This window comes from Perca fluviatilis, chromosome 3 (genome assembly GCF_010015445.1).
Source record: "Perca fluviatilis chromosome 3, GENO_Pfluv_1.0, whole genome shotgun sequence".
Taxonomy (NCBI): domain Eukaryota; kingdom Metazoa; phylum Chordata; class Actinopteri; order Perciformes; family Percidae; genus Perca; species Perca fluviatilis.
In genome coordinates, this window is record NC_053114.1 from 1674386 (window position 1) to 1699891 (window position 25506).

At 40.3% G+C, this 25506-nt stretch overlaps 2 protein-coding genes across 2 annotated transcripts in view; one reads left to right on the forward strand and one right to left on the reverse strand.

Annotated features, from left to right (window-relative positions):
* Positions 1–25506, reverse strand: part of cep89 (centrosomal protein 89) — a 76070-nt gene that overhangs the window by 9616 nt on the left and 40948 nt on the right. Inside the window, exon 16 of the mRNA XM_039795088.1 lies at positions 292–440. Coding sequence (XP_039651022.1) covers positions 292–440 — 149 coding nt within the window. The remainder of the gene's footprint in view (positions 1–291; positions 441–25506) is intronic.
* On the forward strand, positions 356–23974 carry zgc:165481 (uncharacterized protein LOC100073327 homolog). Its single transcript, XM_039795404.1, has 2 exons — positions 356–568; positions 20394–23974. Exons 1-2 carry the CDS (start codon positions 505–507, stop codon positions 21137–21139), a joined length of 810 nt encoding a protein of 269 aa, XP_039651338.1. The 5' UTR covers positions 356–504; the 3' UTR covers positions 21140–23974.

Here is a 25506-nt window from a genome sequence, read left to right on the forward strand (position 1 = left end):
AAAAGTGGTCTGTTTGTGTAGACATCTCTATCTGTTTATTGTCAGTAGTTATTTTGTTGATGTGCTCGGCTCTGCCTTTATACACACTTTACTGCTGCTTCTCGTGGTCTCAGCCCTCCCTCCCATGATACACACCATCTCCCCTCTCTCTCCATTCACACATTTTCTCCCTATCCTCCACCCTTTTTCTGTCTGCCTGCCTCCTACCATTTTTTTTTTTTTTTTTTTTTTTTTTTTTTTTTTTTTTTTTTTTTTTTTTTTTTCTTTTTTTTTTTTTTTCTCCCCTCCTACCGTTTGGACTGCAGCAGTCTCTCCTCAGCCTCCTGTCTTTCTCTTAGCAGCCTCTGCAGGTGGAGAATCTCCCTCTGGTAAGAAGCTGTCCTCCCCTCTGCTGCCTCCTCCAACACTGCCAGTCTGGTTGACGCCTGCTTTCGGTACACCTGACATACACATACACACAGAGGAATGAGATGTGGACTGTTGCTATGAAGGAGGCAGATTTACATGAAGGACAGCGCAGCAGAGACAACTGGAGTGGAGGAGGGGGAGTCACACACATGGGGACGAGGTGAGAACCAACACACACACAAACACACGCACACACACTAACCTGCAGATCTTCTATGGAGAGGATGGAGTGGGTGCATCTGGTGTTTATTAGTTTGTATGTGTGTGTCCAGCAAATAATAGTTCTGTGTTAGACATATATTTAAGTTGTATCAGCAGATCAGGAGCTGTTCAGAACTACTGCAGATGGTGCAGCACGCACATGAGTGCGCGTGCGCACACACACACACACACACACACACACACACACACACACACACACACACACACACACACACACACACACACACACACACACACTCATACAAGTGGCATACTTGTTTATAGTTATGTGGACTAGTTTGCCTCAAGTGGTGCAGAATAACAGTCATGACAATGAAGCAAAAGGAAGTCTTATAAAGTAAAGAAAGAATCAATGAAAGAAAACATTGTAAGAAAGCAAGAGGGGCAAAGGGGAAAAAAAGGATGCACAAAAAGAAACAGAGAGGGTGGATACTGTGTGTTGCTGCTCTCTAGTTACTAATGAGAAAAACAAGGTCTGTGTAAGGACAAACAGTGTGTGTGCTTGTCCTCTATTTGTGTGTGTGCATAGGAGTTTATCACTCTGTCTGCTTGATAAAGGGTAAAATGAACAAGTTGTTTTGACCCTTTCACACAAAACAATGATGGACTATCAAGTAGCTGGTTTGTCTGGATTTGATTCTGAGACATAGTTTGTACAGGAGCAGTTATGAAAAGTGTCTTGTGTTGTACTGGTGATAGATTTGATACTCATTTATACAGTATACATGGCTGTACTTCTGAAGCTACCCTATCCTTTCTTTAAATCTAGTAATTATGATACCATACATACAATAATGCAGCAGGTAGCTAAAATCAACAGTTTCTTACTAAAATAAGGAGTTAAATTGCTTTTCTCACCTAAATAACTGTACTCCTATTAGTGCTGTGTTTGTGTGTGTGTGTGTGTGTGTGTGTGTGTGTGTGTGTGTGTGTGTGTGTGTGTGTGTGTGTGTGTGAACTTCTTGTTAAACACCCTTAAAAGAACATACATGAAGAATTTTAATACTTCCTTAATGACTATATATGTATCATATTTAATATTTCCTATAAGTGTGTGTGTTTCCAGCACACAGGTATAAACAATGTGAAAATGTTATGAACAATCTCTTTCGCAACACTTTATTTGCAGACCAATAGTCCACAGAGGAAATAGTCCATATAGAAGAAAATCAGACCATCATCCGTAACACATAGCTTTCTACCTTATCCTACCCACACATACATAATTACAGAGCACATAATATGAACAAAATCATGACAGAGTTAACGTGACGTGTATGAGCACATCATCAGTATGGATGGCTTGACACGTAGTGCAAATGTTTGGTTGCCTGTTAAATTAATGTATGCATGATTTTTGATTACTGTTAGCAGTAGCATATGACCCAGAGCTTATACTGGTATTATTTTCTGACTAAGGTCCATACAGTTAGTTCTGAACAGTCAGTCCTTGACAATGATTAACAGATGTGAAATACATGTACAGGCCTTTACCCTTACCCTGAGCATTTAATTTACATCATTGTCATTACATACTGTACCAATGTCATCCATTAAATCATCTGTTACAGGCATAGACCGATATATATGACCTCACTGTCTCTTGAATGTATAGAATTTCATAATTCCCAAAAAGCTCTCAACTATGAGGCGGCTTGTTTTATTACAGACACTTTGCCTTATACTGTACTAAACTCTGTATACTGTACTCTATGCTACACTGGTTTGTTAAACTATTTTGTCACCTAAAGCTTTGAGTGTCTTTCATTGAGCAACCAAGCATTAGTAGTTTGAAGCAATGAATATATTCAGTGCATCATCAGACTGTGTGTGTGTGTGTGTGTGTGTGTGTGTGTGTGTGTGTGTGTGTGTGTGTGTGTGTGTGTGTGTGTGTGTGTGAGTGTGTGAGTGAAATAAAGAAAGAGAGAGAGATGATGATGATGATGATGATGATGATGATGATGATGATGATGATGATGATGTAAGAATGATTAATAATGCAATTGGATACACAGCTCAGAGCAACACTGAAGTAGCGCAAAGAATCAAATTAGCACTAATAGAAAAGTTATCTACATACAGCTATAACTAGATAGATCAGTATAAGTACCTACATACAGCACACCTAGGGGTGGGGAAAAATTGATACAGCATAGTATCGTGATATTTCTGTGACAACACTGTATCGATACACAGACGCCAAAGGGAGAGTGACAGATGACGGGCGAAAACCCAAGTCAATCTCAGTCTCAAATTTCAACAGATGGAGACAATTATGGGATTGTAAATGATTCAAAATCCACCCCGAATTTGCCCTCAGGTATGTAATATGTATATTTCATTCATAAGATAACTTTACAATGCGCATTGTGGTTGTACGCCAGTAGCCTACATTAAATTACATCCCCTTCCATTTAGCGCCTGGTTTTTATGTGTTATATCTTTGTGTTGGCCTACTATTTTCTTTTCCGATGTCCCCCTGTACTTGTGTAAAGCGTCCTTGGGTTTCATGAATCAAAGTTATTATTATTATTATTACGTTAGTTGCTACAACAAACTTTTAATGCTTCATTTGTTACATTTTGTTTTACAAAGTTAGGAAAGCAATGTTTAAGTCAAGCCTGATATTGCCTTACATATGAAAGAATGTTCCCAGTCACTTCCACACAGCGAGGCATACATCTTATTCATTAAACACTGGTATCGTATTGGTACTCGGTTTTGGCCGATACACAGATCACAGGTATCATAATGGGACTGGAGAAGTGACTTCTCAGTGTTTGAGAAAGTTATAAAATACTTATTCAAAACCATGGCCAACAATAATTTAACCAACCATCTTATGTTTTGACAAAGCTGCCAATATGTCTTAAGATGAAGAAAATAACGGAACTATATTAGTGATGCACCGATGTGAAAATTGTGGTCGATACCGATAACCGATATTAATATTGCTTTTATGGCCGATACCGATATTTACCGATGTCGATATCTCTGTACAGAAAACACATTTTTATGATAATCAAATAAGGAACTATTTACCAAAACGCATTGTTTTTACTTTTGTGATTTATTTTAAGAAATCACTGATATTGGGCACCTTTACCTGTGTGCAAAATATGATTGTCATCAGATTTTCAGAAGAAAAAATCAATATTTATATAAAAATAAATTTTTAAAAAGGATACAAGTGTGTCCTGAATTCACACTATGAATAAGCCAACCAGCCAAGAGTATTCACAATAAACACCTAACTCACTTGAGTCACTGTATTCTGTGAACATTGTACAACAGTTAAAAACTTTAAAGTACAGTAGTAGGCCTTAAATGGCCAAAGCCAAAAGTATTGAAAAAGGTAAAATGTGAAAATGGAGCCAGAACAAACTGGACTGAACAGACACTGGCTTTTACAGTCTTCTGAACTGTAAGTACAGTAACTGCCAAGTACTTTAGGGTTAGGCCTAACCCTCAAAATTATAGAAATCGGTGCCTTCTAGGCTGAGATAAGCCAGAAAATGTTTTTGGCTCATATGGATGAAAGACACCAAATCCCAGAATGCACTTGCTTCGCTGCTTAGACTCCACTCCCAAGCCATGCCTACCGTTTACAGACCGACAGTGAGGCAGCATTCAACTCAACCCAAATGTGTTTTATTGTCATTTCAACCATATACACGAAACAACATTTCAACGTGGCTCTAATGGTTACACATTTAAAATATATAAAAACGACATACGAAACAGGTGTTTACAGTCCAACAAGCGCTAATGCTAGTATGCGTTAGCTGAACTTTACGTGTGTGTGCAATAGCTAAATGTAGCCGATTATAAACACAGTTGTAAATTTGCGTGAAATGTATAATGGTTGGCATTTACTAGTCACAAACTCCCCCAGCAGTTAGCATTTTGTTGGATACAAGCAGCTAATTAAAGCCCGTGTTGACACAGCCCATCTCCACTCTTACCCGGCGACATGTTTCCACAACAAGAAAAACAGCAGTCTCTGAACTCGCGATGGGAGTTTCGTTGAAGTTGGATGTAGTCCAGTTTGTCTAATGAGCAGACACTTGCAAGCAGCATTTATGGAACAGGTGGCTGGCTAGCGTTAGCTTTCCACCCAGCTAGGTTAGGTATACTCCAGCCCCCGTTTGCGTTTCACCGCTCAGAATGTTCCCCCATGATCGCTCCGATCCGGCCGCTGCCCGCTCCGGCCGTCGCTGCTGCCCGCTCCGGCCGTCGCTGCTGCCCGCCCCGGCCACTGCCCTCTCCGGTCGCCGCTGCTGCCCGCTCCGGCCACTGCCCTCTCCGGCCGCCGCTGCTGCCCGCTGGTCAAACTAACCTGTACGGCAGGCCGCAGCAACCTCTTATTTCCGAACATTCTCTCCCCCGCACACCGAGGGCCGGTGGTCTACTAAATTTTCCAGTGTCCCACTTCGCCGGCAGATTCCTTCTGGCAAAAGCCAACATCCCCGCCCCCAGACTCGTTGCTGCTGCTGCTTCTTCTTCTTCTGATTTCGGCAGTAGGCCTATAGACGCTGTTAAGCGTATTACTGCCCTCCACAGGTCAGATTTAGATCTAAATTCTCACACACACGTCAAATACACAAGAATGATTCACATCGGCCCTATTCATCGGCCCTATTTTGACATCGGAACGATACCGATGTGTAAAAAAATGACCATATCGGCCGATATTATATCGGCGGCCGATATATCGTGCACCACTAAACTATATTGACCAATATAACTTGAATTCAAAAGGTTTGACAAATATACCTTCATCAGTTGATGCTGCCAAAACCTGGAAATGTTTTGGACTACAAGGAGTAGTCAGGAGGGACAGTGGGTATTTGCAGTCAAAGACATGGGGTAGCTCACAATACCAAACATCTTTGCCAGACACGTTTATGATGCACTCAACAAAAGTTTGAGAGCCCAGGAACAACAGGGTGCTAACCTTGTCTAGGGTTGGGCGTCGTTTGGATATTAACGATTCTGATTCCAATTCCGATTCTTCCTTTCGATTCCAGTTCTTATCGATTCTCGATTCCGATTCTTTGAGTGGTGGAGTTGAAACGGGTCACATGCTTATTTCACAAATAAGAGGAACGTTTTATTTTGATTCAAAGGTGGGTTGCAGTTTGACGGGGCTTTTTCAATGTAAAATAAAGCCACACTAGAGCACCGCTTACTGTGCTCCATGGCTGCAACACAACAAGCGCCTGGCTGCTTCGGAAACCAAAACTTGCGCATGTTAAATTTGGAACCCATGATCAGCTTTGAAACCAAATCCTCCAAACGATTCCGAACGATTCCAATAAAGAGATGATTCTGATGGAATCGTAATTTTTGAAACGATTCCAAGTAGGAATCGGTTCTCGATGCCCAACCCTAACCTTGTCTTAGCAGGGGGGCTACAAAGCCCTGTTGACATGTGGATTCTAAATATTCTAAATCTAAACCTTTTCTGAATCTAGTCCCATATACTAGGCACTTACTCGGTTCAGAGCCATAGCCGTTAATATGGGTCTAGCTCTATCCCAAACCAGCATGTGAATTTCCAGTTGTGCTCAGTAATGAATGGAATTGGTATTTTCCATTGGAGAACTATAACCTGGAAAGAATGCAAAATGTCTCCCAAGCTTGGCTTGAATCTCCATCAATCCCCCAGAGAGGCAGCAGGGCGACAACATCAGCCCAGCTGAAGCGGTGACATTTAGCCCTCACAACAAGCCAAGCTGAGCAGCGCCAAACCAATATCCCCCTCCCCCCCCTCTCCTAGCTGTAGCCCAGAGGCTGGCTGACCTTCTCCACACAGTAAGAACAAAAATACTAAAAATTCATGGCAGGCAAGTGTTTTTTAATTAACAATCCAGTGGATGATTGTAGTTGAATTAAAGATGTTTTTCACTATTTTGTTACACTTCTTTGTAACACGTTTCACTAAGCACAATTCAGCACACACACCTGAGAACTGCTCAGTTTTGTTTTTTCAGCAGGCACTGAGATTTGATTTGCTATCAGTCTGAAACCTTAAAGAGTCACAATTGTGCTATATTTTGCATGTGAGCATTAGTTTCCCATGTATTATGCTTGACATTACACGAGCATTGACTTTCAAAATGGTTGAAAGTACATTTCAGTCAGTCAACTCAAGTTTAATGGATTTTTATGTGAATATAAAATATGTACTGTATATGGCGTCCAGACACAGACCTGACAATAATAACTTCCCCCTGGGGCAACCTAGAACCTACAGATGGATGCTGTGGTTCAAGCGTTCAATATACTGTATGTTGCAGTTAAGAGCAGTACACTCAGGTTTTCTGATTGAACTGGCTCTCAGGCTTCACTCCACTCCTTTGGGTCTTATCACCTGTTTGAAGCCAAACATGTACATGTATCAGCATCAGCGCTGCCATATGTCCTGCCTTATGCTGAAATATTTGTGCTGCAGCCAACAACTGCTACTAATAGACTGAATGCAGAGTAAATCTTGATCTTGTGTTAAAGGCTGCTGTATATACACCACCCTCTCCTTTTATCTGCCAAACTGCCATCATTCTAATTAACACCTCACAACCTCACTAACAACATCATACTCTTTTATCCAATTCATTTATTCACAAATCCAAATGTTTTAATTCCCTGCAGCAATAACTCCATTCTCTTAGCTACAAAGCATCCTTGCATGTGTAAACAGATTGACCTTTTCTGCTGAAATCGGTGGGCAGACAGACTGCAACTACATGAGACTCTACACCTGATCTTATTGCATCTAATGAGAGGGGATAGATTGAATGGGAGCATAGTGAGACAAAAGAAGTCAATATAGGAATTGAATGGATGAAACCTACAGCAGGCATGCAGTAGAGCAAGAGGAAGTAGAGATGTAGCAAGCAAGATACTGTATGTTTCCTAGTGTACTAGATGTCTACTGGACAGCTTCCAGTAATAGAAGATGCAAGATTGTGGTTGCAATTCTCCAACAGAAAAACAATGTCGTTGTACTTGTTGACTCCCAGAGGCTAACTGTTCAATGATAGATACAATTAATATATAATATATATACTCTCCAGTGAGCATCTCCCAGTGGCCAACATTAGAATTATGTGGGTATCTTGGCAGCTCCAAGATGTGACTATGTAAAATGTGAAGCTGGGTGAGGTTAAAAAAAAGAGCATTAACTGTAGGTCAGCAAACTTTTTAAAAGTTAGAAATTATGGTAATTCTCCCCCTAAGCCAGTGGTGTGCAGCATAAAACTGACACCTCTCACAAGTCATGCCCTTCTATCTCTGACCGGTGCTGAGGGGTGAAGCTCTTGTGGTATGGGGATGACAGAACTAAGATAAGTAAGCCTCTTTGTCTGCTGGGTTTGAAAACTTCAGAGAAAGAATATAGTACCAGCATTTCATACACGCACACACACATGCACACATGCACACACACACACACACACACACACACACACACACACACACACACACACACACACACACACACACACAAAACACAGCCTACAGCTCATCAGATTAACTCAGCTCTCCTACTCACGAGTCTGCCAATATCAGTCAATGATGTCATAATTAGTTCTGGTCGTAAATAAGTTAACTGACACGTCTGTCTACTGGAGAACAAGCAAAACCAAACTGCCAAACACTACCATGCGTGGGTACATCACAACACATGATTTGGAGTCCTGTCGATTAGGATTAGGATTCCACATGGAGACTAGGGCTGCACGATAGATCATTTCAGCATCGACATTGCAGTGTGCGCATGCGCAATAGTCACATCACAGGACATGCAGGCAGGCAAATAAACTTAAACACATCATAGTGTCATGGTGGGTACGCGGTCTGTGCTGCCTGCACGATCCGACATGCGCATGCGCAAGATGTTCGCGCATTCGCAGATGATAATCCTGTTTTACGACACTGCACGATCTGTTCCACACTTCCGGTCGTAGTTGTAGCGGTCTGCCGTTAGCCTCCACCGGGAAGCCAACGTTAGTTTAGCTAACAGCTAATTTGGCTAACCGCTAGCTGACACCTTGATTCAGTCTAAAATAACATGAACTCAAACTAAACATTGGGAAAAGCAGGATACAGCTAAATTAAGACTTTAAAGTAATAACAATTAAGACAAGTTGTCTGATTGTCTTTTAAATGAGCGCAAGTAAAGTAGAACAGTGTGTTGCTCTGTATTACACATGATTGAAAGAATGTTGACAATTATTTTGTACTACAGATTCATCTAATGTTACGTCGGTCACACAATAATCAACAGGTTAAATTCAATGCAGCAATATAAATCTATTCCTACACTGGAGATTTCTATAGCAGCCATGTCAGGACTGCAGAACTGACACAGAAGCATAAATCCATCTTTATTTGACTATGCCTGCCAAAACAGTGATGAGCCAACTGCTCAACTGATTCTGTTTAAATGTCCCATTAACACATTATGCAGCTTCCTTACATTGATTTACAGAACTACTTTAACCCTTTTGTCACTTCATTATCATATTGTGCTTTTACGTTCAATTACCTTGTGTTTTGTTTAATAATTGTTTTACATCCTGTTAACACTTTCATATCCGAAAATTATAGCACCTCTGTCGCTGCAGCAGGTTCTGTTCTGTGCGTGCCTTCTTTAAATGGCAGGGAGCTTCCAGAACTGAGTCACAAACCTAGACATACATAATTGCTTTTACAGTTATACTTTTACAGTAGTGTTATTACTATGCTCCATAGAAAATACATTTTACAAATCCCAAAACTCAGCTTGGGTTACTGGGCAGAGAGCTTCTACTGGACTTAAATGATCAGAGCAATATGTTTTTAAGGTTGAAACCTTAAAAACATATTGCTCTGATCATTTAAGTCCAGTAGAAGCTGGACTATTGATTTCTTGTAATGTTGTCAATCATTTTAAGTGATAGTGTTATGTAAATGGCTTACATGCAATCAAATACTGTATATACTGAATGAAAATCTGAAATTTCAACAAAATATTATCAGCAAAAGGCAAAGTCCTTGTGCGGTTATTCAAATGAATACATCTAGAAAGTATGGCTGAAGCTTATTCTGTGTATTTTAACGTGTTTTTTAATGAAAGAAGTTTATCAAACGATTCCTTGGTAAACTAGAGACAGATGTTTCTGTGTTTACACCTAATTGTTGTGAACAAGGATGAAAGATCTGCCAACAGCAGCATGAACATAATCCTCTGGATCAATGGCATAAATCAGAGAAGCATCACCAAGCAGATATTCTGACAGCAAAGGTCAAAGCTATCATCAATAATCCACACTGAAAGGAGGAAGAGAGAGGAAGGGACAGGGGAGCAGAGAACATAAGGGATGGGAAGGATAAGTGTCCCAAGCTAGGAGTTTAGGGATTGTGGGGTGCATTACGGGCTTCTTTGTGAGGTGTGTTGTGGGATCCCTGTTGTAAGTCTGTCAGTCAAAATTTTGTCAGAGGTAGATCCTCCACTGTTTTGCTGTTAATTACATGGAGAGTTTAAACGTGTTCCCATGGCAAATTGTTGATACATGTAAAGAAAATCTCTTTCCCAAAATAAATATAACTTTTCAGTGGAATCGGACAAAGTCAGACTAAATCTAAACCCACCAAGCTACCAAGTAGTTTTTACTAGCTAAAAGCAATTTGTTGTAGAAGAGAACACAACTTTAATATTTCCCCCGTATCATATGCTATAAATGCAGGTAAACACAGTGTTTCATCTAGTTCGTCTTGCAAAGATCTATGCAGAATATTGACTACTGTGTAATTCTGGCTGTAAAGGTGCAGCTCCAACAGAGCGTCTGGAGCTCAGCGTTGAACAGACTTCTGTAGATGTGATAACACAGCTTAGACCTTGCTTTTATCTTGGTGATCAAAGTATTTTCCATTATGCAACAAAATATGTGGATCAAAGTACTTTTTGCTTTTAAAAATATTGACATGTTATTGATAGTGGTTTGTAGAATAATTCAAGGTGATACATTTTTGATTTTCCCCATGGGGAAATTCTCCCCTGGTTCAACCTCCTATAAGAGCTCAGGGTCAGCTACCGACCAGCATGAATGGAGCTGGTAGGGATTCAGAGGCAGAGGTAGATCATGTTCTAACCAACATGTCCTCAAAATTAAATGACAAAATATGTTGCTAGTAACTGCCCTTGAGAACAGCCAGGACAACATAATTTGTCAGTGCTCACCGAAACCGTTACAAATCACGGTTAATAAAATGAATCAGTTTTATGTAGTGACAAAGTTACGAGCAAAGAGGTTTAGGCACAAAAATGACTTGTTAGGTCCAGGAAAAGATCATGGTTTGGGTTAAAATAAGTCATTTGTTAAGGTTGGGCTGTAATCTCTAAAAATTTCCCCAAGCTTGAATCGGTTTTGCGGTTTTTTAGGGGGTTGTGTTTTTTTAAAATGCAGACCATATAGTCTATGTAATGTCATGGATAATGTATCTGCAGTGTACTGTATGTCTGCCATCTTCTGGATATCTATTCAACTTATGCGCATAGATAACTTTTATTTTATTATTTATTTATTTTTTACAGTGGAAATTGTGCTTCTAAAATCGGGCTTGGGCCGAAAACTGCTGCTGTGGTACGGGCTTGGGTTCATATAGGGTCTGTCAGGTGGCAGGCCCGATCATAGCTCTAAACCAGGGGGCCAGCAACCTTAGCCGGTAGCTCAACCAATGGCACACTAGCAATAAGTGTGCAATAATATTTTGGAAATGTTACAATCCGCATGCCAAATGACCTTTTTCACTGGCAGGAGCACCACCTGTTATCTACGGAAGTATAATATACTTTTTTCCATCCGCATTCTGCAAAGACCCGCCCTACTCTGCCTCTGACTGACAAATACTCGTTGCCTTTTACACAGAATGTGGCACGAAGAAAAAAAATAACACTGCCATATATACAGTATCTATATATATATATATATATATATATATATATATATATATATATATATATACACACACAGTATATATTATCCACAACTGCTTTCAGACTATATTAAGGACTTTTTCAGTGAATTAAATTCTAAAGCCATGTGAAGGTGTTTGGACATGTATGCGTGTTCAGCAGTCTTTAGTTTAAAAGAAGAAGATGAATGCCTAAATGAAGAGCAATTATAAACGTCACATCCATTGTGAGTTTCTTGATTGACCGTGGTTAGTGCATGAGCTCCAATCATAGATGATCATTAGAGATGTAACGATAAACTCAACTCACGATTTTTTTTATTAATAAATAAAAAATGAAAGGCTTGTTGATTGCTAAGGCTAAATGATTTATTAAAAATGTAATAACAATAGCATATGCTGTTAAACGACAAAAAAAGAAACTCTGGATGGCAGAAGGGTATTTTACAACAACATTGAACGCAACACAACCTTATGGAGCAAGACCCAAACGCAACACTAAAGCTAGGTTTATGGTAGCCGTGGTGTTCCCGGCGGCGTAGTTACGAATCCTACTAGGGCCACGGCCTACGAAGCAGCTCGATTGGTTGGGGTTAGGCACTGACCTTGAGTGGTTAAGGTTAGGACAGCTGATTGGTCAGGGGATAGGACCTGTACAAATCAGGTTACGTTGCGTAAGCATGGACGCCTGGCCAATAGTAGTGTGTGAATGCTATTGAAGGGCGGGTCTTGGCATGGCCATAGTAGGATTCGTAAATACGCTTCCCGGCGCGAGGTGCACGAGCCATATAATATATATATATAAATGACGTCACCACGTCTATCATTTCCAGCGTGAAGGCTTCGCAAGGTGTCGCGGCACGGTCGTGCACCTCTGTAACTCGGCAGGCACTGCGCTTTCAGTTCAACACGGTTTGCTGGGAAGACTGGCAGAGCAGCTTCGCCTCTACAAACAGCTGTATGATTCTTCACATACAGACCATCAAACAGCCTTAAACATGTGGTCAGAGAGACACCACACCAGGAAAAGAGAGAGTGTAGAAAAACATGAGATCGCTTTGTCAAAACTAAAAAACGGCCTCATGAAAAGAGTGTTCTTACAGTGTTAGAGGCAGACAGTAGTTTTGATTTGGAGATAAACAGTGACGTTAATAATTACACAAAGTAATTATACTGTAATTATACACAGTCCCTCCAGAAAAACACGATTATGCAATCGCATAATTCAATGCATAATCAGCCAAAGTCCGCATATTTATGCGGGGGAGGCGCATTTTTTCAAATACGCTGCACTTTCGCCGCATAAATCGCTGATTTCCGTGCAAAATATGCAGGGCTTGCATGATTTCATAATCCCCGCATTTTCGTTGCAAGAAAGTCACATATATCTTAGCAGAAAGTTGAAAAATGTTGCGTTTACTTCACACAAGAGCAGCCATTTTCCCCTGTTGCCATGTGAACGTTATGAAGTGACGTTATGAAGTGACGTTATGAAGTGACGTTATGAAGTGACATAATTACTTGACGTGAACATCATCAAAAAGCAGGGTGTTGGGGGAATCACTTTTTTTTCTCTTTTTCATCAAACCGCAGTTTTTGCAAGTTCCCACAATTTTTGCAAGTTCCCGCAATTTCATTGCATAAAATTGTATAAATATCCTGCATATTCCATCGCATTTCTTAAGAAAACGTGCTGCATAATCAAGGATTTTTGCCAGCAACAATCACAAAAAAACATTTTTCTGGAAGGACTGTTATACAGAGTAAACAAATGGAATGTTTGGCGGTACATCAGTGTTTACTATTTTGCACCGGGGGTCCGAGAGGACTGAAATTTCATTTGTGCCGTATGTCAGGCATGTATAGCACATCTGACAATAAAGCTGACTTGACTTGAATGTGTTTACTACTGTTGCCAGGCAGCCTGCTTTCCTTTACTCTTCTTCTCAACTACTTTTTGCTTATTCACAGATCATTTTGTTTGTACGTCCCCTGGTGTTTCGGAGAATACCGCAACGAACTACGCTTTGAGCATAAACGTCTATGTGCATGCCATCTACGGAGGCCTGAGCCACGATGGTGCATGCTAGAGCTGAAGATCTTTGATCTTTTGGTCTTAATTTCTATCTTTTTACACTGGCTCGGGCTTGGCTTGGGCTTGCACTCCGGGTTGCGCGGTAAATGAGCGGTCAGGTGATGTTTTTCGATTAGCGCGAAAATGGATGCTGAGGAGGTGATACCAAGGCTGGCCTCTGGCGATTACGTTTTGGTTGCAGCGGCAAAGAAAGAAAGTCTGAGGTGTGGAAAACTTTTGACCATGTGACAATAATGAGCCAGTGGGTGTGCGCGTGCGTAAACAGGTTCAGGCTATTAAAAAGCTGTCAGTCAAAATGTACTTGTCGGGCTCGGGCCGAATTCTGTTGGGCTCGGGCCTTGTCGGGCCTAACTTTTAAGGCCCGATTTCAGCTCTAGCGCGTGCAAGTATAACCAAGCCTTGAGTCACTGTTGTTTATCCAATAGCGGAGGTGTCTATGCTGTCTCAAAGTCTCCTCTGTGTCTTCAGCTGCAGACTGTTGTAACGTTACGTCACGGTGCTGGAATACTTTCAAGTGAAATACAGTCACACATTACACTGTTTAGCTGTCAACATTTTAACTGTGTTTAAGCCTGCTAATGTTACTAGCTAAAAGTAGGCAAACATTACCGGCTGCGTAATGTTAGCTAGCGTCATGCCCTAAGCTGTTTAAATTTGCATCGCGATACATTTTTTCTCTCAACCGGTTGTAATCTTTACACATTTTAATCAATTTTTAACCGATGCACGATGCATCGTTACATCCCTAATTATGGTATTTTTCATGGCCTTGACAGCTTGATAATATGTTATATGTTGTAGAACATCTCATATTCAACTGAAAGGCTCTATTGATTCAGACTTACTTCATTCTTGCTTTTGTTCAGTATTTCACACAGGTTAAATTTGTGTCATGTTATGGCATTACGCTTGGTTTTCTTTGTCGTCATGTAAGAATGAAATTGGGCTGAGGTCTGAATAAAATTGCAATTTTGTTTGTACAGCCCAATTGTAATGAACAACATGATCTGCTATAGAATCAAATGCATACAGGACAAAGGTGCACACTAGTGATTAAGTGCAATGAGCAACTTAAATGGCAGGTAAATTCAGCTCCCAGTTTAGTGTGCCTAAATTACACATTTCTAGATGCATCTGAGGTGTTTAGTAAAGGTGTACCGCGGTATCATGTTCAAGGACACTTCAAACCACACAGAGTAAAGAGTAGTCTCCCTAATTATCACATGCCAGCTCAGCCTGCCGTTTACAGTATATGTTACTACAAGATTCCAATATAATAAGGGTTACTCTCCAGTTTTTCCAGAGAACAATAGAATAACCCAGACATGTGCCACAGTAAGATGTAACTGGACCTATAATTACTCTGAAGAGCAAAAACACATCTCCATCCATTCCAACATCAAGACTCCCTCAACTATCATCCAATCAGTTCCTAAATGTCACATGTCAGCATCCTCCCGTGTGTTATTCCTCCTCCATAGTGGAGCTACATAACTGTTTTCAAATCAATGTTTCACCTTTCAAATGTAACATATTCACATTAGAGACCAACTAATCAGTCAATAAGTCAGTCAACTAGCCAGCCTGTTAACTAGCCTGTCAGACAGTACCACACTTTCACTCCATTGGTCATCACTGCCTTTGATTTATTTATTGCATCACGATTTTTCTTTTCACTTTTGTTAACATGTTATCATGTGAGATAGGACATTTGTGCTGCATTCATGTGGTGTCAGAATAATGAGTTCCTGACTAGGAAAATTCACACTGCATTAATATGGTGAGTTAGGGCATGCCTTGGCGGAGGTCTGCGCTCTAGTTAGATAAGAAATACATAGTTAGGCCTTAAGAATACATACAATTCTTTCTGGTAAAAAAGTTGAATGTTTGTTTATAATGTAAACTTCACAGGATAGCATTACGAACAATTGTAACCTTAACGTTCAAGTTCATGTGGCATAACTAGGAGCTGGATTTTCTCTTGCACATTCCCAGTGCAATGCCCTTTCTTTACAACATGTATAGGTAGTCTGGGGGAAACTGAGCTATTTTGCTCCTGCAAGCTGGTTCTTTCTGACATCTTTCAGAAGGCTTTTTAACGCAATAGACTGCTGGCTGAAATATTTAACAGTCAGCAAGTCACAGAGAGGCCTGCTGGGCAATTGCCAGTGCAACACCCACCTATTCAATCTATATTTCATGGCCATGAATGACTGACTGGCTTTTCTTTATATAGCATCAATCCAACGGGAGGGGGACTTTTTAATGACCAAGTAAAGAGGTAAAGTAAGACGTAAGAACAGTAATGAGGAATCTGCAACTATAGCTCACAGAAGCATGCACTAAACTTTTTTTAAAACACTTTTAAAGCTTTATTGAATCACACATAATTTGACAAAATAAACCTAGACCTGAACAAAGACTGCAAGTCCAGTTTCAGACTCTGCTGCGACCCTGTCCTTGTGGATTGTCACATCTAAGGGATACATAACAGAATGCACAAGTCGGTCACCATCTTAGCAGATATGTTATGTAATGTTATTTTCTGATTGTTTCATGGCGGTAAAGTTCTAAAACGCAAATAAACACACACAGATCCGGACACAGGTGCATTGCTGGATTTTGTGTGAATGCAGAGCTTCATCCTGTTTGTGTGTGTGTGTGTGTGTGTGTGTGTGTGTGTGTGTGTGTGTGTGTGTGTGTGTGTGTGTGTGTGTGTGTGTGTGTGTGTGTGTGTCAGTTAAACATGTGCGTCGGTACGAGACGCCGATGGGTGTGACAAAGCGGTGGTACCTGGGAATGAGAACGGGCTGCTAACCCTGCAAGCTGTTATTGGCTGGGGGTTTCAATGCCCATGTGAGGCCCAAAGGCTCTTTGTTAACGTCCATAAACATCCCGCACACAGAAGAGAGAGAAAATACAAGCAGAGGGCAGGTTATCTGCGGATACAGACCCAACCGCACACTTCTAGTGAGTTATCTGAGAACACATCAAGGCTCAGATATATTTTGTAATATAAAAGAAACAAAAATGTGACAGAAATTATGGAAATTGTTTGTCACTATCACGACAAAATAAAGTGACTGTGTCTGTGCTTTTTGCTCAGTATAACACTATAACAAACCACGGGAGTTTGTCATAGAACTAACTTTTATTTCCTGTTAAACACAAATTCAGATGGCAACGTGGCATTGGGATTTGGGACCATCAGTTGTGTTGTGCAGAAGTCAGATTGATACACAGCCGACAGCCCTATTGGACAACTGTTAGAATTCATATTATGGCAAGAACCAATCAGCTAAGTAAAGATAAATGAGTGGCCATCATTACTTTAACAAATGAAGGTCAGTCAGTCCGGAAAATTGCTAAAAATTTGAATGTGTCCAAGTGCAGTCGCAAAAACCATCAAGCACTACAACGAAACTGGCTCACATGAGGACCGCCCCAGGAAAGGAAGACCAAGAGTCACCTCTGCTGCTGAGGATAAGTTCATCCGAGTCACCAGCCTCAGAAATCGCAAGTTAAAAGCAGCTCAGATTAGAGACCAGATGAATGCCACACAGAGTTCTAGCAGCAGACGCATCTCTAGAACAACTGTTAAGAGGAGACTGCACGAATCAGGCCTTCATGGTCAAGTAGCTGCTAGGAAACCACTGCTAAGGAGAGGCAACAAGCAGAAGAGATTTGTTTGGACCAGTGGAAATCTGTGCTTTGGTCTGATGAGTCCAAGGTGAATGGATGGATTCTACATGCCTGGTTCCCACCGTGAAGCATGGAGGAGGAGGTGTGATGGTGTGGGGGTGCTTTGCTGGTGACACTGTTGGGGATTTATTCAAAATTGAAGGCATACTGAACCAGCATGGCTATCACAGCATCCTGCAGCGACATGCCATCCCCTCCGGTTTGCGTTTAGTTGGACCATCATTTATTTTTCAACAGGACAATGACTCCAAACACACCTCCAGGCTGTGTAAGGGCTATTTGACCAAGAAGGAGAGTGATGGAGTGCTGCGCCAGATGACCTGGCCTCCACAGTCACCGGACCTGAACCCAATCAAGATGGTTTGGGGTGAGCTGGACCGCAGAGTGAAGGCAAAAGGGCCAACAAGTGCTAAGCATCTCTGGGAACTCCTTCAAGACTGTTGGAAAACCATTTCAGGTGACTACCTCTTGAAGCTCATCAAGAGAATGACAAGAGTGTGCAAAGCAGTAACCAGAGCAAAGGGTGGCTACTTTGAGGAATCTAAAATATAAGACATGTTTTCAGTTATTTCACACTTTTTTGTTAAGTACATAATTCCATATGTGTTCATTCATAGTTTTGATGCCTTCAGTGAGAATCTACAATGTAAATAGTCATGAAAATAAAGGAAACGCATTGAATGAGAACGTGTGTCCAAACTTTTGGCCTGTACTGTATTCCCAAAGTTATGTTTCCAATTTCAAATTCTAAAAATGCACGTTTAGACACATGGCCATGATGAATCAGAAACGCCAAGTAACATCTCATCTCCATGAAATTCAGTTTCACCCTCAAAAGCTTCAATAACATGTGACCATAAACCAAGCTAATGAAAGTAAGATATAAAGAGGAAAACAGGCATTTAATTGAACAGCTCGTAACCCCCCCAAAAATCAAAGAGTTGGCAATGTATAAAAGCCATTTACAAAATGATTCAAATAGTTAAATTAATCATTGAATTCATTAAGAGACTTTATTGTATTTTCATATTATGAAGATGTTGACATTCTAAAAGACCTTGTATCTGAAGATGACAGTGATCTTATCTGCCACAGTAATGGTTTGGGGCGGAGTACATGAGGTGGGGGCTTATTGCTATTTGACCTTATTAATGATGACTGACAGTTTCTTGCTGTTTCTCCATGGAAAATGATCATTGGACTTTTCTCGTGTCACCCCTAAATTATGTAAATTTGCACTGAAGCTGTTGGCATCAACTAGTACTGATACAGGGGTGAGTGTTAATAACTTGTACACACTAGCATAAACCTTTACCCCAGATCATAACTAGAATTTAAAAGTGTGTGCTGTGTTTAAAGCATGCAACTCAGGAGTTATATGCTCATTTCTTGGGGGGAGGAAACAATAATCTGATCAATAATACTTTTCAAAATCAAAATGACTTTGTAAAATGTATCTTGTGTACATGAAAATGAAGACCCTTTAAGTTTTTGCAAATATCTTCACACATATATTAAATTGGATGGTATAGGCATGGGTGACAGCACTGAGTCATCTTGGAAAAATGAATATCCAATGATGGTTTTTAAGTTGCATTTGTTTCACTCAAATATTGCCATCGATCATCTTTGTTTTATTAACAGTTTTGTAATAATGATTTTCATTTGCTACTTTTGACCTGAATACATTCAACAGACACACTAATGCTAACTAAAACACTCATTTGGTCAGTATAAACAAAAAAGGAGAAATTGGCTTTTAACAAAGAAATGCAATTGCTCTATCGTTCTCAATCGACTGTCTCCTTTTGAAAGTCGGTGGGCCAGCCATACTTTCGCATACTTCCCAGAGAGAGCATCTGTGTTTAGGCGCCTGCAAAATCCTTGTTTACCGGAAAGGTTCAGCTAAATATAATGCCTCCAGCATGAGTTTAAATACACCTTGAGGAGGACAGGAACTTCAGAGAGTTGGGACGGCACGACATGGTAACACATTCGTGGTTAAACTGTACTGCCTGCTTAATTGTCTCCTCAATTGAGTGTTCATTAAGTGCTTCTGTTTAAGTCATCAAAATCTTTTTCCTTAACAGTTCTGTATCCTAACAGACCCAATCAAAAGCTAAAAAGGGCTTTATATCATCCAAGTAACAACAAATAAATACAAAAATTAGAAGTAACAATTGAGGGGCTGGTTATTTTAATTAAAGTCCAGGTAATGCAAAAATAAATATGTGTTCTAAGTTTGGAAAAATGTGTTATTAACCTCCCAGCCAAACTTGAATGATTAAAAAATTGGCAAGTATATAATCAGGTTTCAAAATCATGAAAAAGTTATATTCTCTGCTCTGAGGTGCAGGGGGCGTGTTCGCTATAGGCGCTGAGCCGAAGAACAAGCCGCTGTGCATCAACAGACTATCGTTAGCATTAGCACAAAGCACACTCCCACAGCAGGGAGCAGTAACTCCTGGATGGCTGGATAGAAGATCTGTGATGAAAGGGTTAGTGGCAGCAATTTCTCTGGTGTTTATATGGTTGTGGCATTTAACATAGTTGTTTATTCATGTATTAATTAGACTGAAAGAGCTAAAAGAGCTAACCCCCTAACCCTAACCCCTAACCCCCAAAACAACACTGATGCTATGCGCTCTAATGTTAGTAGTTTTTATATATGAGGGGAGGAGTTATGTTAAGGATGGTTCAAATGCATCATCAAGCCATGATTTCAGGGTGCCCAAAAAATCCTGGACACAGAAATGGTGAAAAAATGGTTTAAGTTTACAACTCCACAATTCAATACTACACAGTTTTCAGTCTTTTCACATGTTTTTAATAACATGTATAATGTGTTTAGAAAGAAATCACTGAAGTGCGTGTCAGAAACATCAGTTTGTTTCATGGCAATTTCCACCATTCTAGTTAAAGTCACATGTAATGCTGGACTATATAAATACTGTTGTCCATCTCTCTTTTTCAAAATGTGTCTCTATATTTCTCTTACCTTCCCCAGACCATGACTTGAAGATGAGCGGTTCTCAGGCTGAGTTAGAGGAGAAGGACTGTCCTCCACCAGAGGAATTAGAGTGTAAAATCTGTTACCAACGCTACAATGCCCACAAACGCAAGCCTAAGATCCTGGACTGCCTTCACCGGGTCTGTGCCCGCTGCCTCATTAAGATCCTGGACATTGCTGACGGGGCAGGCTTCGTGTCCTGCCCCTTTTGCCGACACCAAACCGAGATCACAGAGTACGAGGTGTCAGCCCTCCCTGATGATGCGATCATCATGTCCCACTTGGCAATGCGGGACAAATCCTGGAGCTCAGACCACAACAGGGAGGTGGTTTTGACTCCAACGGGTTTCTGCTCCTCCAGCCCATCTCAAGATTCCTCCAACTGCCTGGTCATCACTATAATGGAAGTGCAGAGGGACTCACAGCACTCCCCAAGCCGAAACGGCAGCTCTGACATCTATGCTGAGCAGAGCCTGGACTCAGTATCGATGGACTCCAATGGACAGGCTGATCAGGACGCTCTGTCCAAGTTCTGTAATCACGTCCCACGCATCCTGGTCTGGTTGCTGGGTTTCTTGTACTTTGGCTCACTGCCTCTAGGAATCTACTTGTTGGTGATCCAGAGAGTGACACTGGGTATTGTATGTGTTAGCTTGGTGCCATCAAGCCTGACAGTTTGCCTTGTCTATGGGTTCTGCCAGTGTCTGTGCCAGGGCATGTGTGACTGCTACTCCAGGGGCTGATAGGATGCTACATCAAAACTGGTGGTCCTAGGATGGGATAAAGTCAGCTGCAGTAAACAGGTTTTTGATGTGTTTTGTGAATAGATAGAGGGCCCAAAGGTAAAGATGATGCCACCTTCTACACAGTCTTTAAAAGCCTACCAGTCAACTATCTTCATGCAAATAATAGGCCAGTACAGAGACCTGAGACTGCCTTTAGATCTCAGAGCCCCTGACAATATGTGTTAGTTGGAGCAGCGCCTATACATTTCTGTAATGTATGTATACAACCTTTATTTGTTCTGTGCTGTGTGTGACCTAGTCTAACATAACATTTGAAAGCAGACCTTTAACGTTTGACTTACATAACGACAGCACTGATAAGAGTCCTGGGCCCTCATTTATCAACACTGGTACCAACATTCAATCTTTTTAAAGTGAAACGTGGGATTTACATTAACAGTCAGAGTACTTACTTGGTTTTCTCAGGATTTTCTTAAGTTAGTTAATAATTGCATTTAAGCATGACTGAATAATTGCGAGCTCCCAATAACAGAAAGGGAGGAAAATCAATGTTGTACGCGATTTTGGCCACCTGTTAAAATCAAAGGCACCTCTTAATTGATTGAGAGTACAAATGCAAAGGTTTATTTTTTTCATTAACTTTTATTTTAATGAGAGTTCTTCACATCTATAAGCCAGCATTTATGGTAGAACTAAATGTTAGCAAAGATTTCTTCCATCTGTTAAAGCTACAGGTAAATCAAAGTTGAATATATGTTCTTTATTTTATTTTTTTATTAATAAGTCTTTTGCAATGCTGGAATCAGTTGGAAGCCTTTGGAAGCTAGTGGGGGGATGTTGTCGTGGGACCGTGGTGCAGTTTGTTTATAGCCTAATGTTAGCTTTACACTCCTGGATTGCATTTATGCTTCTAAAATCATGAAAGTAGTGTCCATTTCTGAAGATTATCTTGCTGAACAAAACATGTTAGCATCATAAACCTTTGTTTGCCATAGAGCTTATTTTCTGCAATAACCCAAAATGAAAAAACCCTTGGCACTTTCGGTTTGGCCTCCAAAAACACTTCTTCCCTGCATCACTCTATGACTACTGACAAACAAAGAAAACATACAGGCTACACCCTGATTGGACAAGTGCTTTCACTCGCTTACTGCTCCCGGATTTCAAACAGACCAACAGCTAATTTGGAAACATACTTTTATATTACAAAACAATTCACCTAAATGTAAAGGCAGCCCGATCAGGCTCCGAGATGACGTTATCTTCTGCCTAGAAGTGATAAATTTACAGCTCACAGCAACTTAATATGATATAGTCTCTGGCATTTGATATTGAGTGTCTGTGAAAAATGTTGGTGCACATTTATGATACATCGTTAGCATGCATTAGCTCGGAGGACTAATTTGGCTTGGTTACTATATAACGTGAACGTCACAGTCACCCTGAACATCACGCTCAACCTAGTTAAACAATCTAGCAGTTCAACAAAGCATTGCTTTCAGGTAAAGCCCTAACTGCTTATTTTATGTGTCACACTTGTTCTCTCTCTCTCCATCTCTCTCTGTCTTTCTCTCTCAATGCCTCAAATACAGACACACACCATACAGAGTTGTGTTGAATGGATGTGGTGCATCTGAGGTATACACGAGACTCATATCTCAGGTTTTTTGATACTCCATTAATGTTAAGCAACACACTTTCCATTCAGTTTCTTGTTGAGTTGAACATAGCAAGGCTGCTCTGTTGTTTTTATTTATTTTGTGGTACTGGTTGTGAAAAGCTCATTGAACTCAAAAGCACGGATTGTGGCTATGGGAGTCCTCTGTTACTTTCATGCTGTAAGTCACATGCACATTCTGCCATACTAAAGCCATGCAGATTTGTTGTTGTGTGGCATCTCAAGGTTGTGAGCATTATTTATGTGGCATTTTGATTTTCATTTACATGTAAGACAAACACTCTCCTACAAGTACCATCCTGGCATATGGACTCCTGAAAGAAAGGTCACAATTAACTATGTGTGTATTTGTATGTATATGTGTTATTTTAACAATTATAATTGTTTTTATGTGACAAATGCTTTGCTGAGTACAGCACATGTATGTAGAGAAAAAAAGTTATTTTGATCAAGTCTGCTGAAGATTTAGGTTTATTCTATGGATTCCAAAAAGCATATGACCAAAACATACATTTAGTGGGTCAAAAGTTTGTCTTTTAAAACATCTTGAACTGCAGTCCTACCCAGCAATGAGTGACATACCCAGCGCTACTTAAAGGAAAGCTTTAGACCATAGATTGAGAGTTTAATTACTGTTCATAAGCATGGTGGTTAAGAATTTTTGGGTTTTATCAATTCACATTACTTTTGGGAGAGGTTGAAACTATTACGCACATTTGGCAATTACCAACTTTCTTTTACTCACAAGCATTCTACACTTCATCATCTTCTAGTAGTCCATTTAGAACCTTTTCTGTACAATGTTGACAACCGAGGGCCCTGGGCTGATAACTTTGAGTGTATTTAATGATAAACTACAGGTAATGATATTTCTCATCAAAATGGATACTGTATGTAGCATTTTGAAAAGAATATTAATTTTATGCTTTACCCTTCCTCTACAATGTAAGTCCTGTTCCTTCTGTGATGTTATATTCTATATATTCTTTTCTTACCTTTCCATTGTCAACTTCTTTCTACTGCTGTTTCTATGCCCACACCCTCTGTTTTCTGTGTCTCTGTCTATGATTAACTGACTGCAGCTCTCAGCTTAGTGCCACACCACAGATTACAGAAGCTACTAGACAATGAAATAAATGGAGAATTATTTTCTATATGTTGCTTGTGTTCTTATTTTTTTGTCTGCTGCCTGCTCATTTAGTCCACTGTTTAAATGTCAACAATCAACATCGCTGTCATCACAGGTTAATCTGGCGTAGTCTGTCTCATCAAGTTCAACAACACAGCTGTTGTTATACCTCAAACCAATAAAATCACAAAGGCAAGGGCTTATTTGTAATTTTACAGAAAAAAACAGAGAGGCATTTTAATCGTCAATCCACTGGATTTCTAAAGTCTCTTAACCCAATTTTTAACAATATTCTCCAAACCTTCACAAGATTGATGCGATGGCAGTTTTTATAGTAGTATGATGGGCAGGATAATAAAGCAATAAAGTGCTGAGACTGGTTTATACAGTACTATACAACCGGCCAGAGACAGACAAAATAAAAAAAGACATGAGAGATGACAGACAACAGCAGCAGGTCAGACAGTAGAAAGAGATTTCATTTTCTGCCTGAGTTGGCAGAGCTGTAGGACAGAGTGCTTGTCAATGGAGCATTTGCCCTGCTGGTTGTACTGTTTGACATCTACAGGACCCTGCTTTCATCTTTCTGAGCTGAGTGGCAGTTTACATTAAAAGAAAACTCTCCTCCCCTAGATCTGAAAAGAGAATTACCAAATAGGAGCCAGAAAGTGCCTTTAAACACTTATGCTCTAGCTGACACAATTAGCCAAATTGATCCAATGAGGTGAGTACAAGAACCATTAATTTATTCAATTGTTTAAACCCAAACACTTAAAGCACTAAAGATGGAAGGTTAAGGGTCAGAGGTCCCAGCACCCACTGTTATATGAAGGTTCTGGGAAAAGAAATTCTAACTCAGAGCAGATGAGAATTTTGAATGGGAAGAAAAGTCATCTTATATTGACGTCAAGCAACATGGTCCGGTGCGACGAAGTGCATTCTGGTAGTTGGTAGTAATTTTGGTAGGTTTTCCACCTTTTTAGCGAAAGGGAATATAACAGATTATTTTCTCTGTTTTCTCTGGCCATGTAGCACCAATGTCTTTAACACACAATCCTTTTCAATTCATAAGGTGGCAACATGCATCGCAGTCACTATAGGTTGATAAGAGTCAAATGAGAGCAACAGTTGGTGAAGAGTTTGTATTGGTCACTTAAATTTACATTCCAATCTCAGAATCAATCACCTCATACAAGTTGACAGTTCATTTGAGGTCATCAAATGGGGAGGAGATAGGGGTGAGGGGGAGGTAATGTGCTTGTGGGAAGATGCTGTATCTGGCACTTGAGACTCAGATCCAAACCAAAGTCTTTTTGGCTAAATTATATACATGGGATTACTGGTGGAATTTTAGACCTGGGGTAAATTTAATATATTTACACTTACTGTACAGTTTTGGAAACAGAGATCATTTTACCATCCTCACTGACACAACTGATGTTTTTTGTGTAGTATATTTTCAATGTTCAACAACTGAACATTGAAAAAAGAAGACCAAGGATCAAAAAATGACGAGCTTCAAAATAAATCATGGGGCAGGTTAAAGAAGGGAAGTTG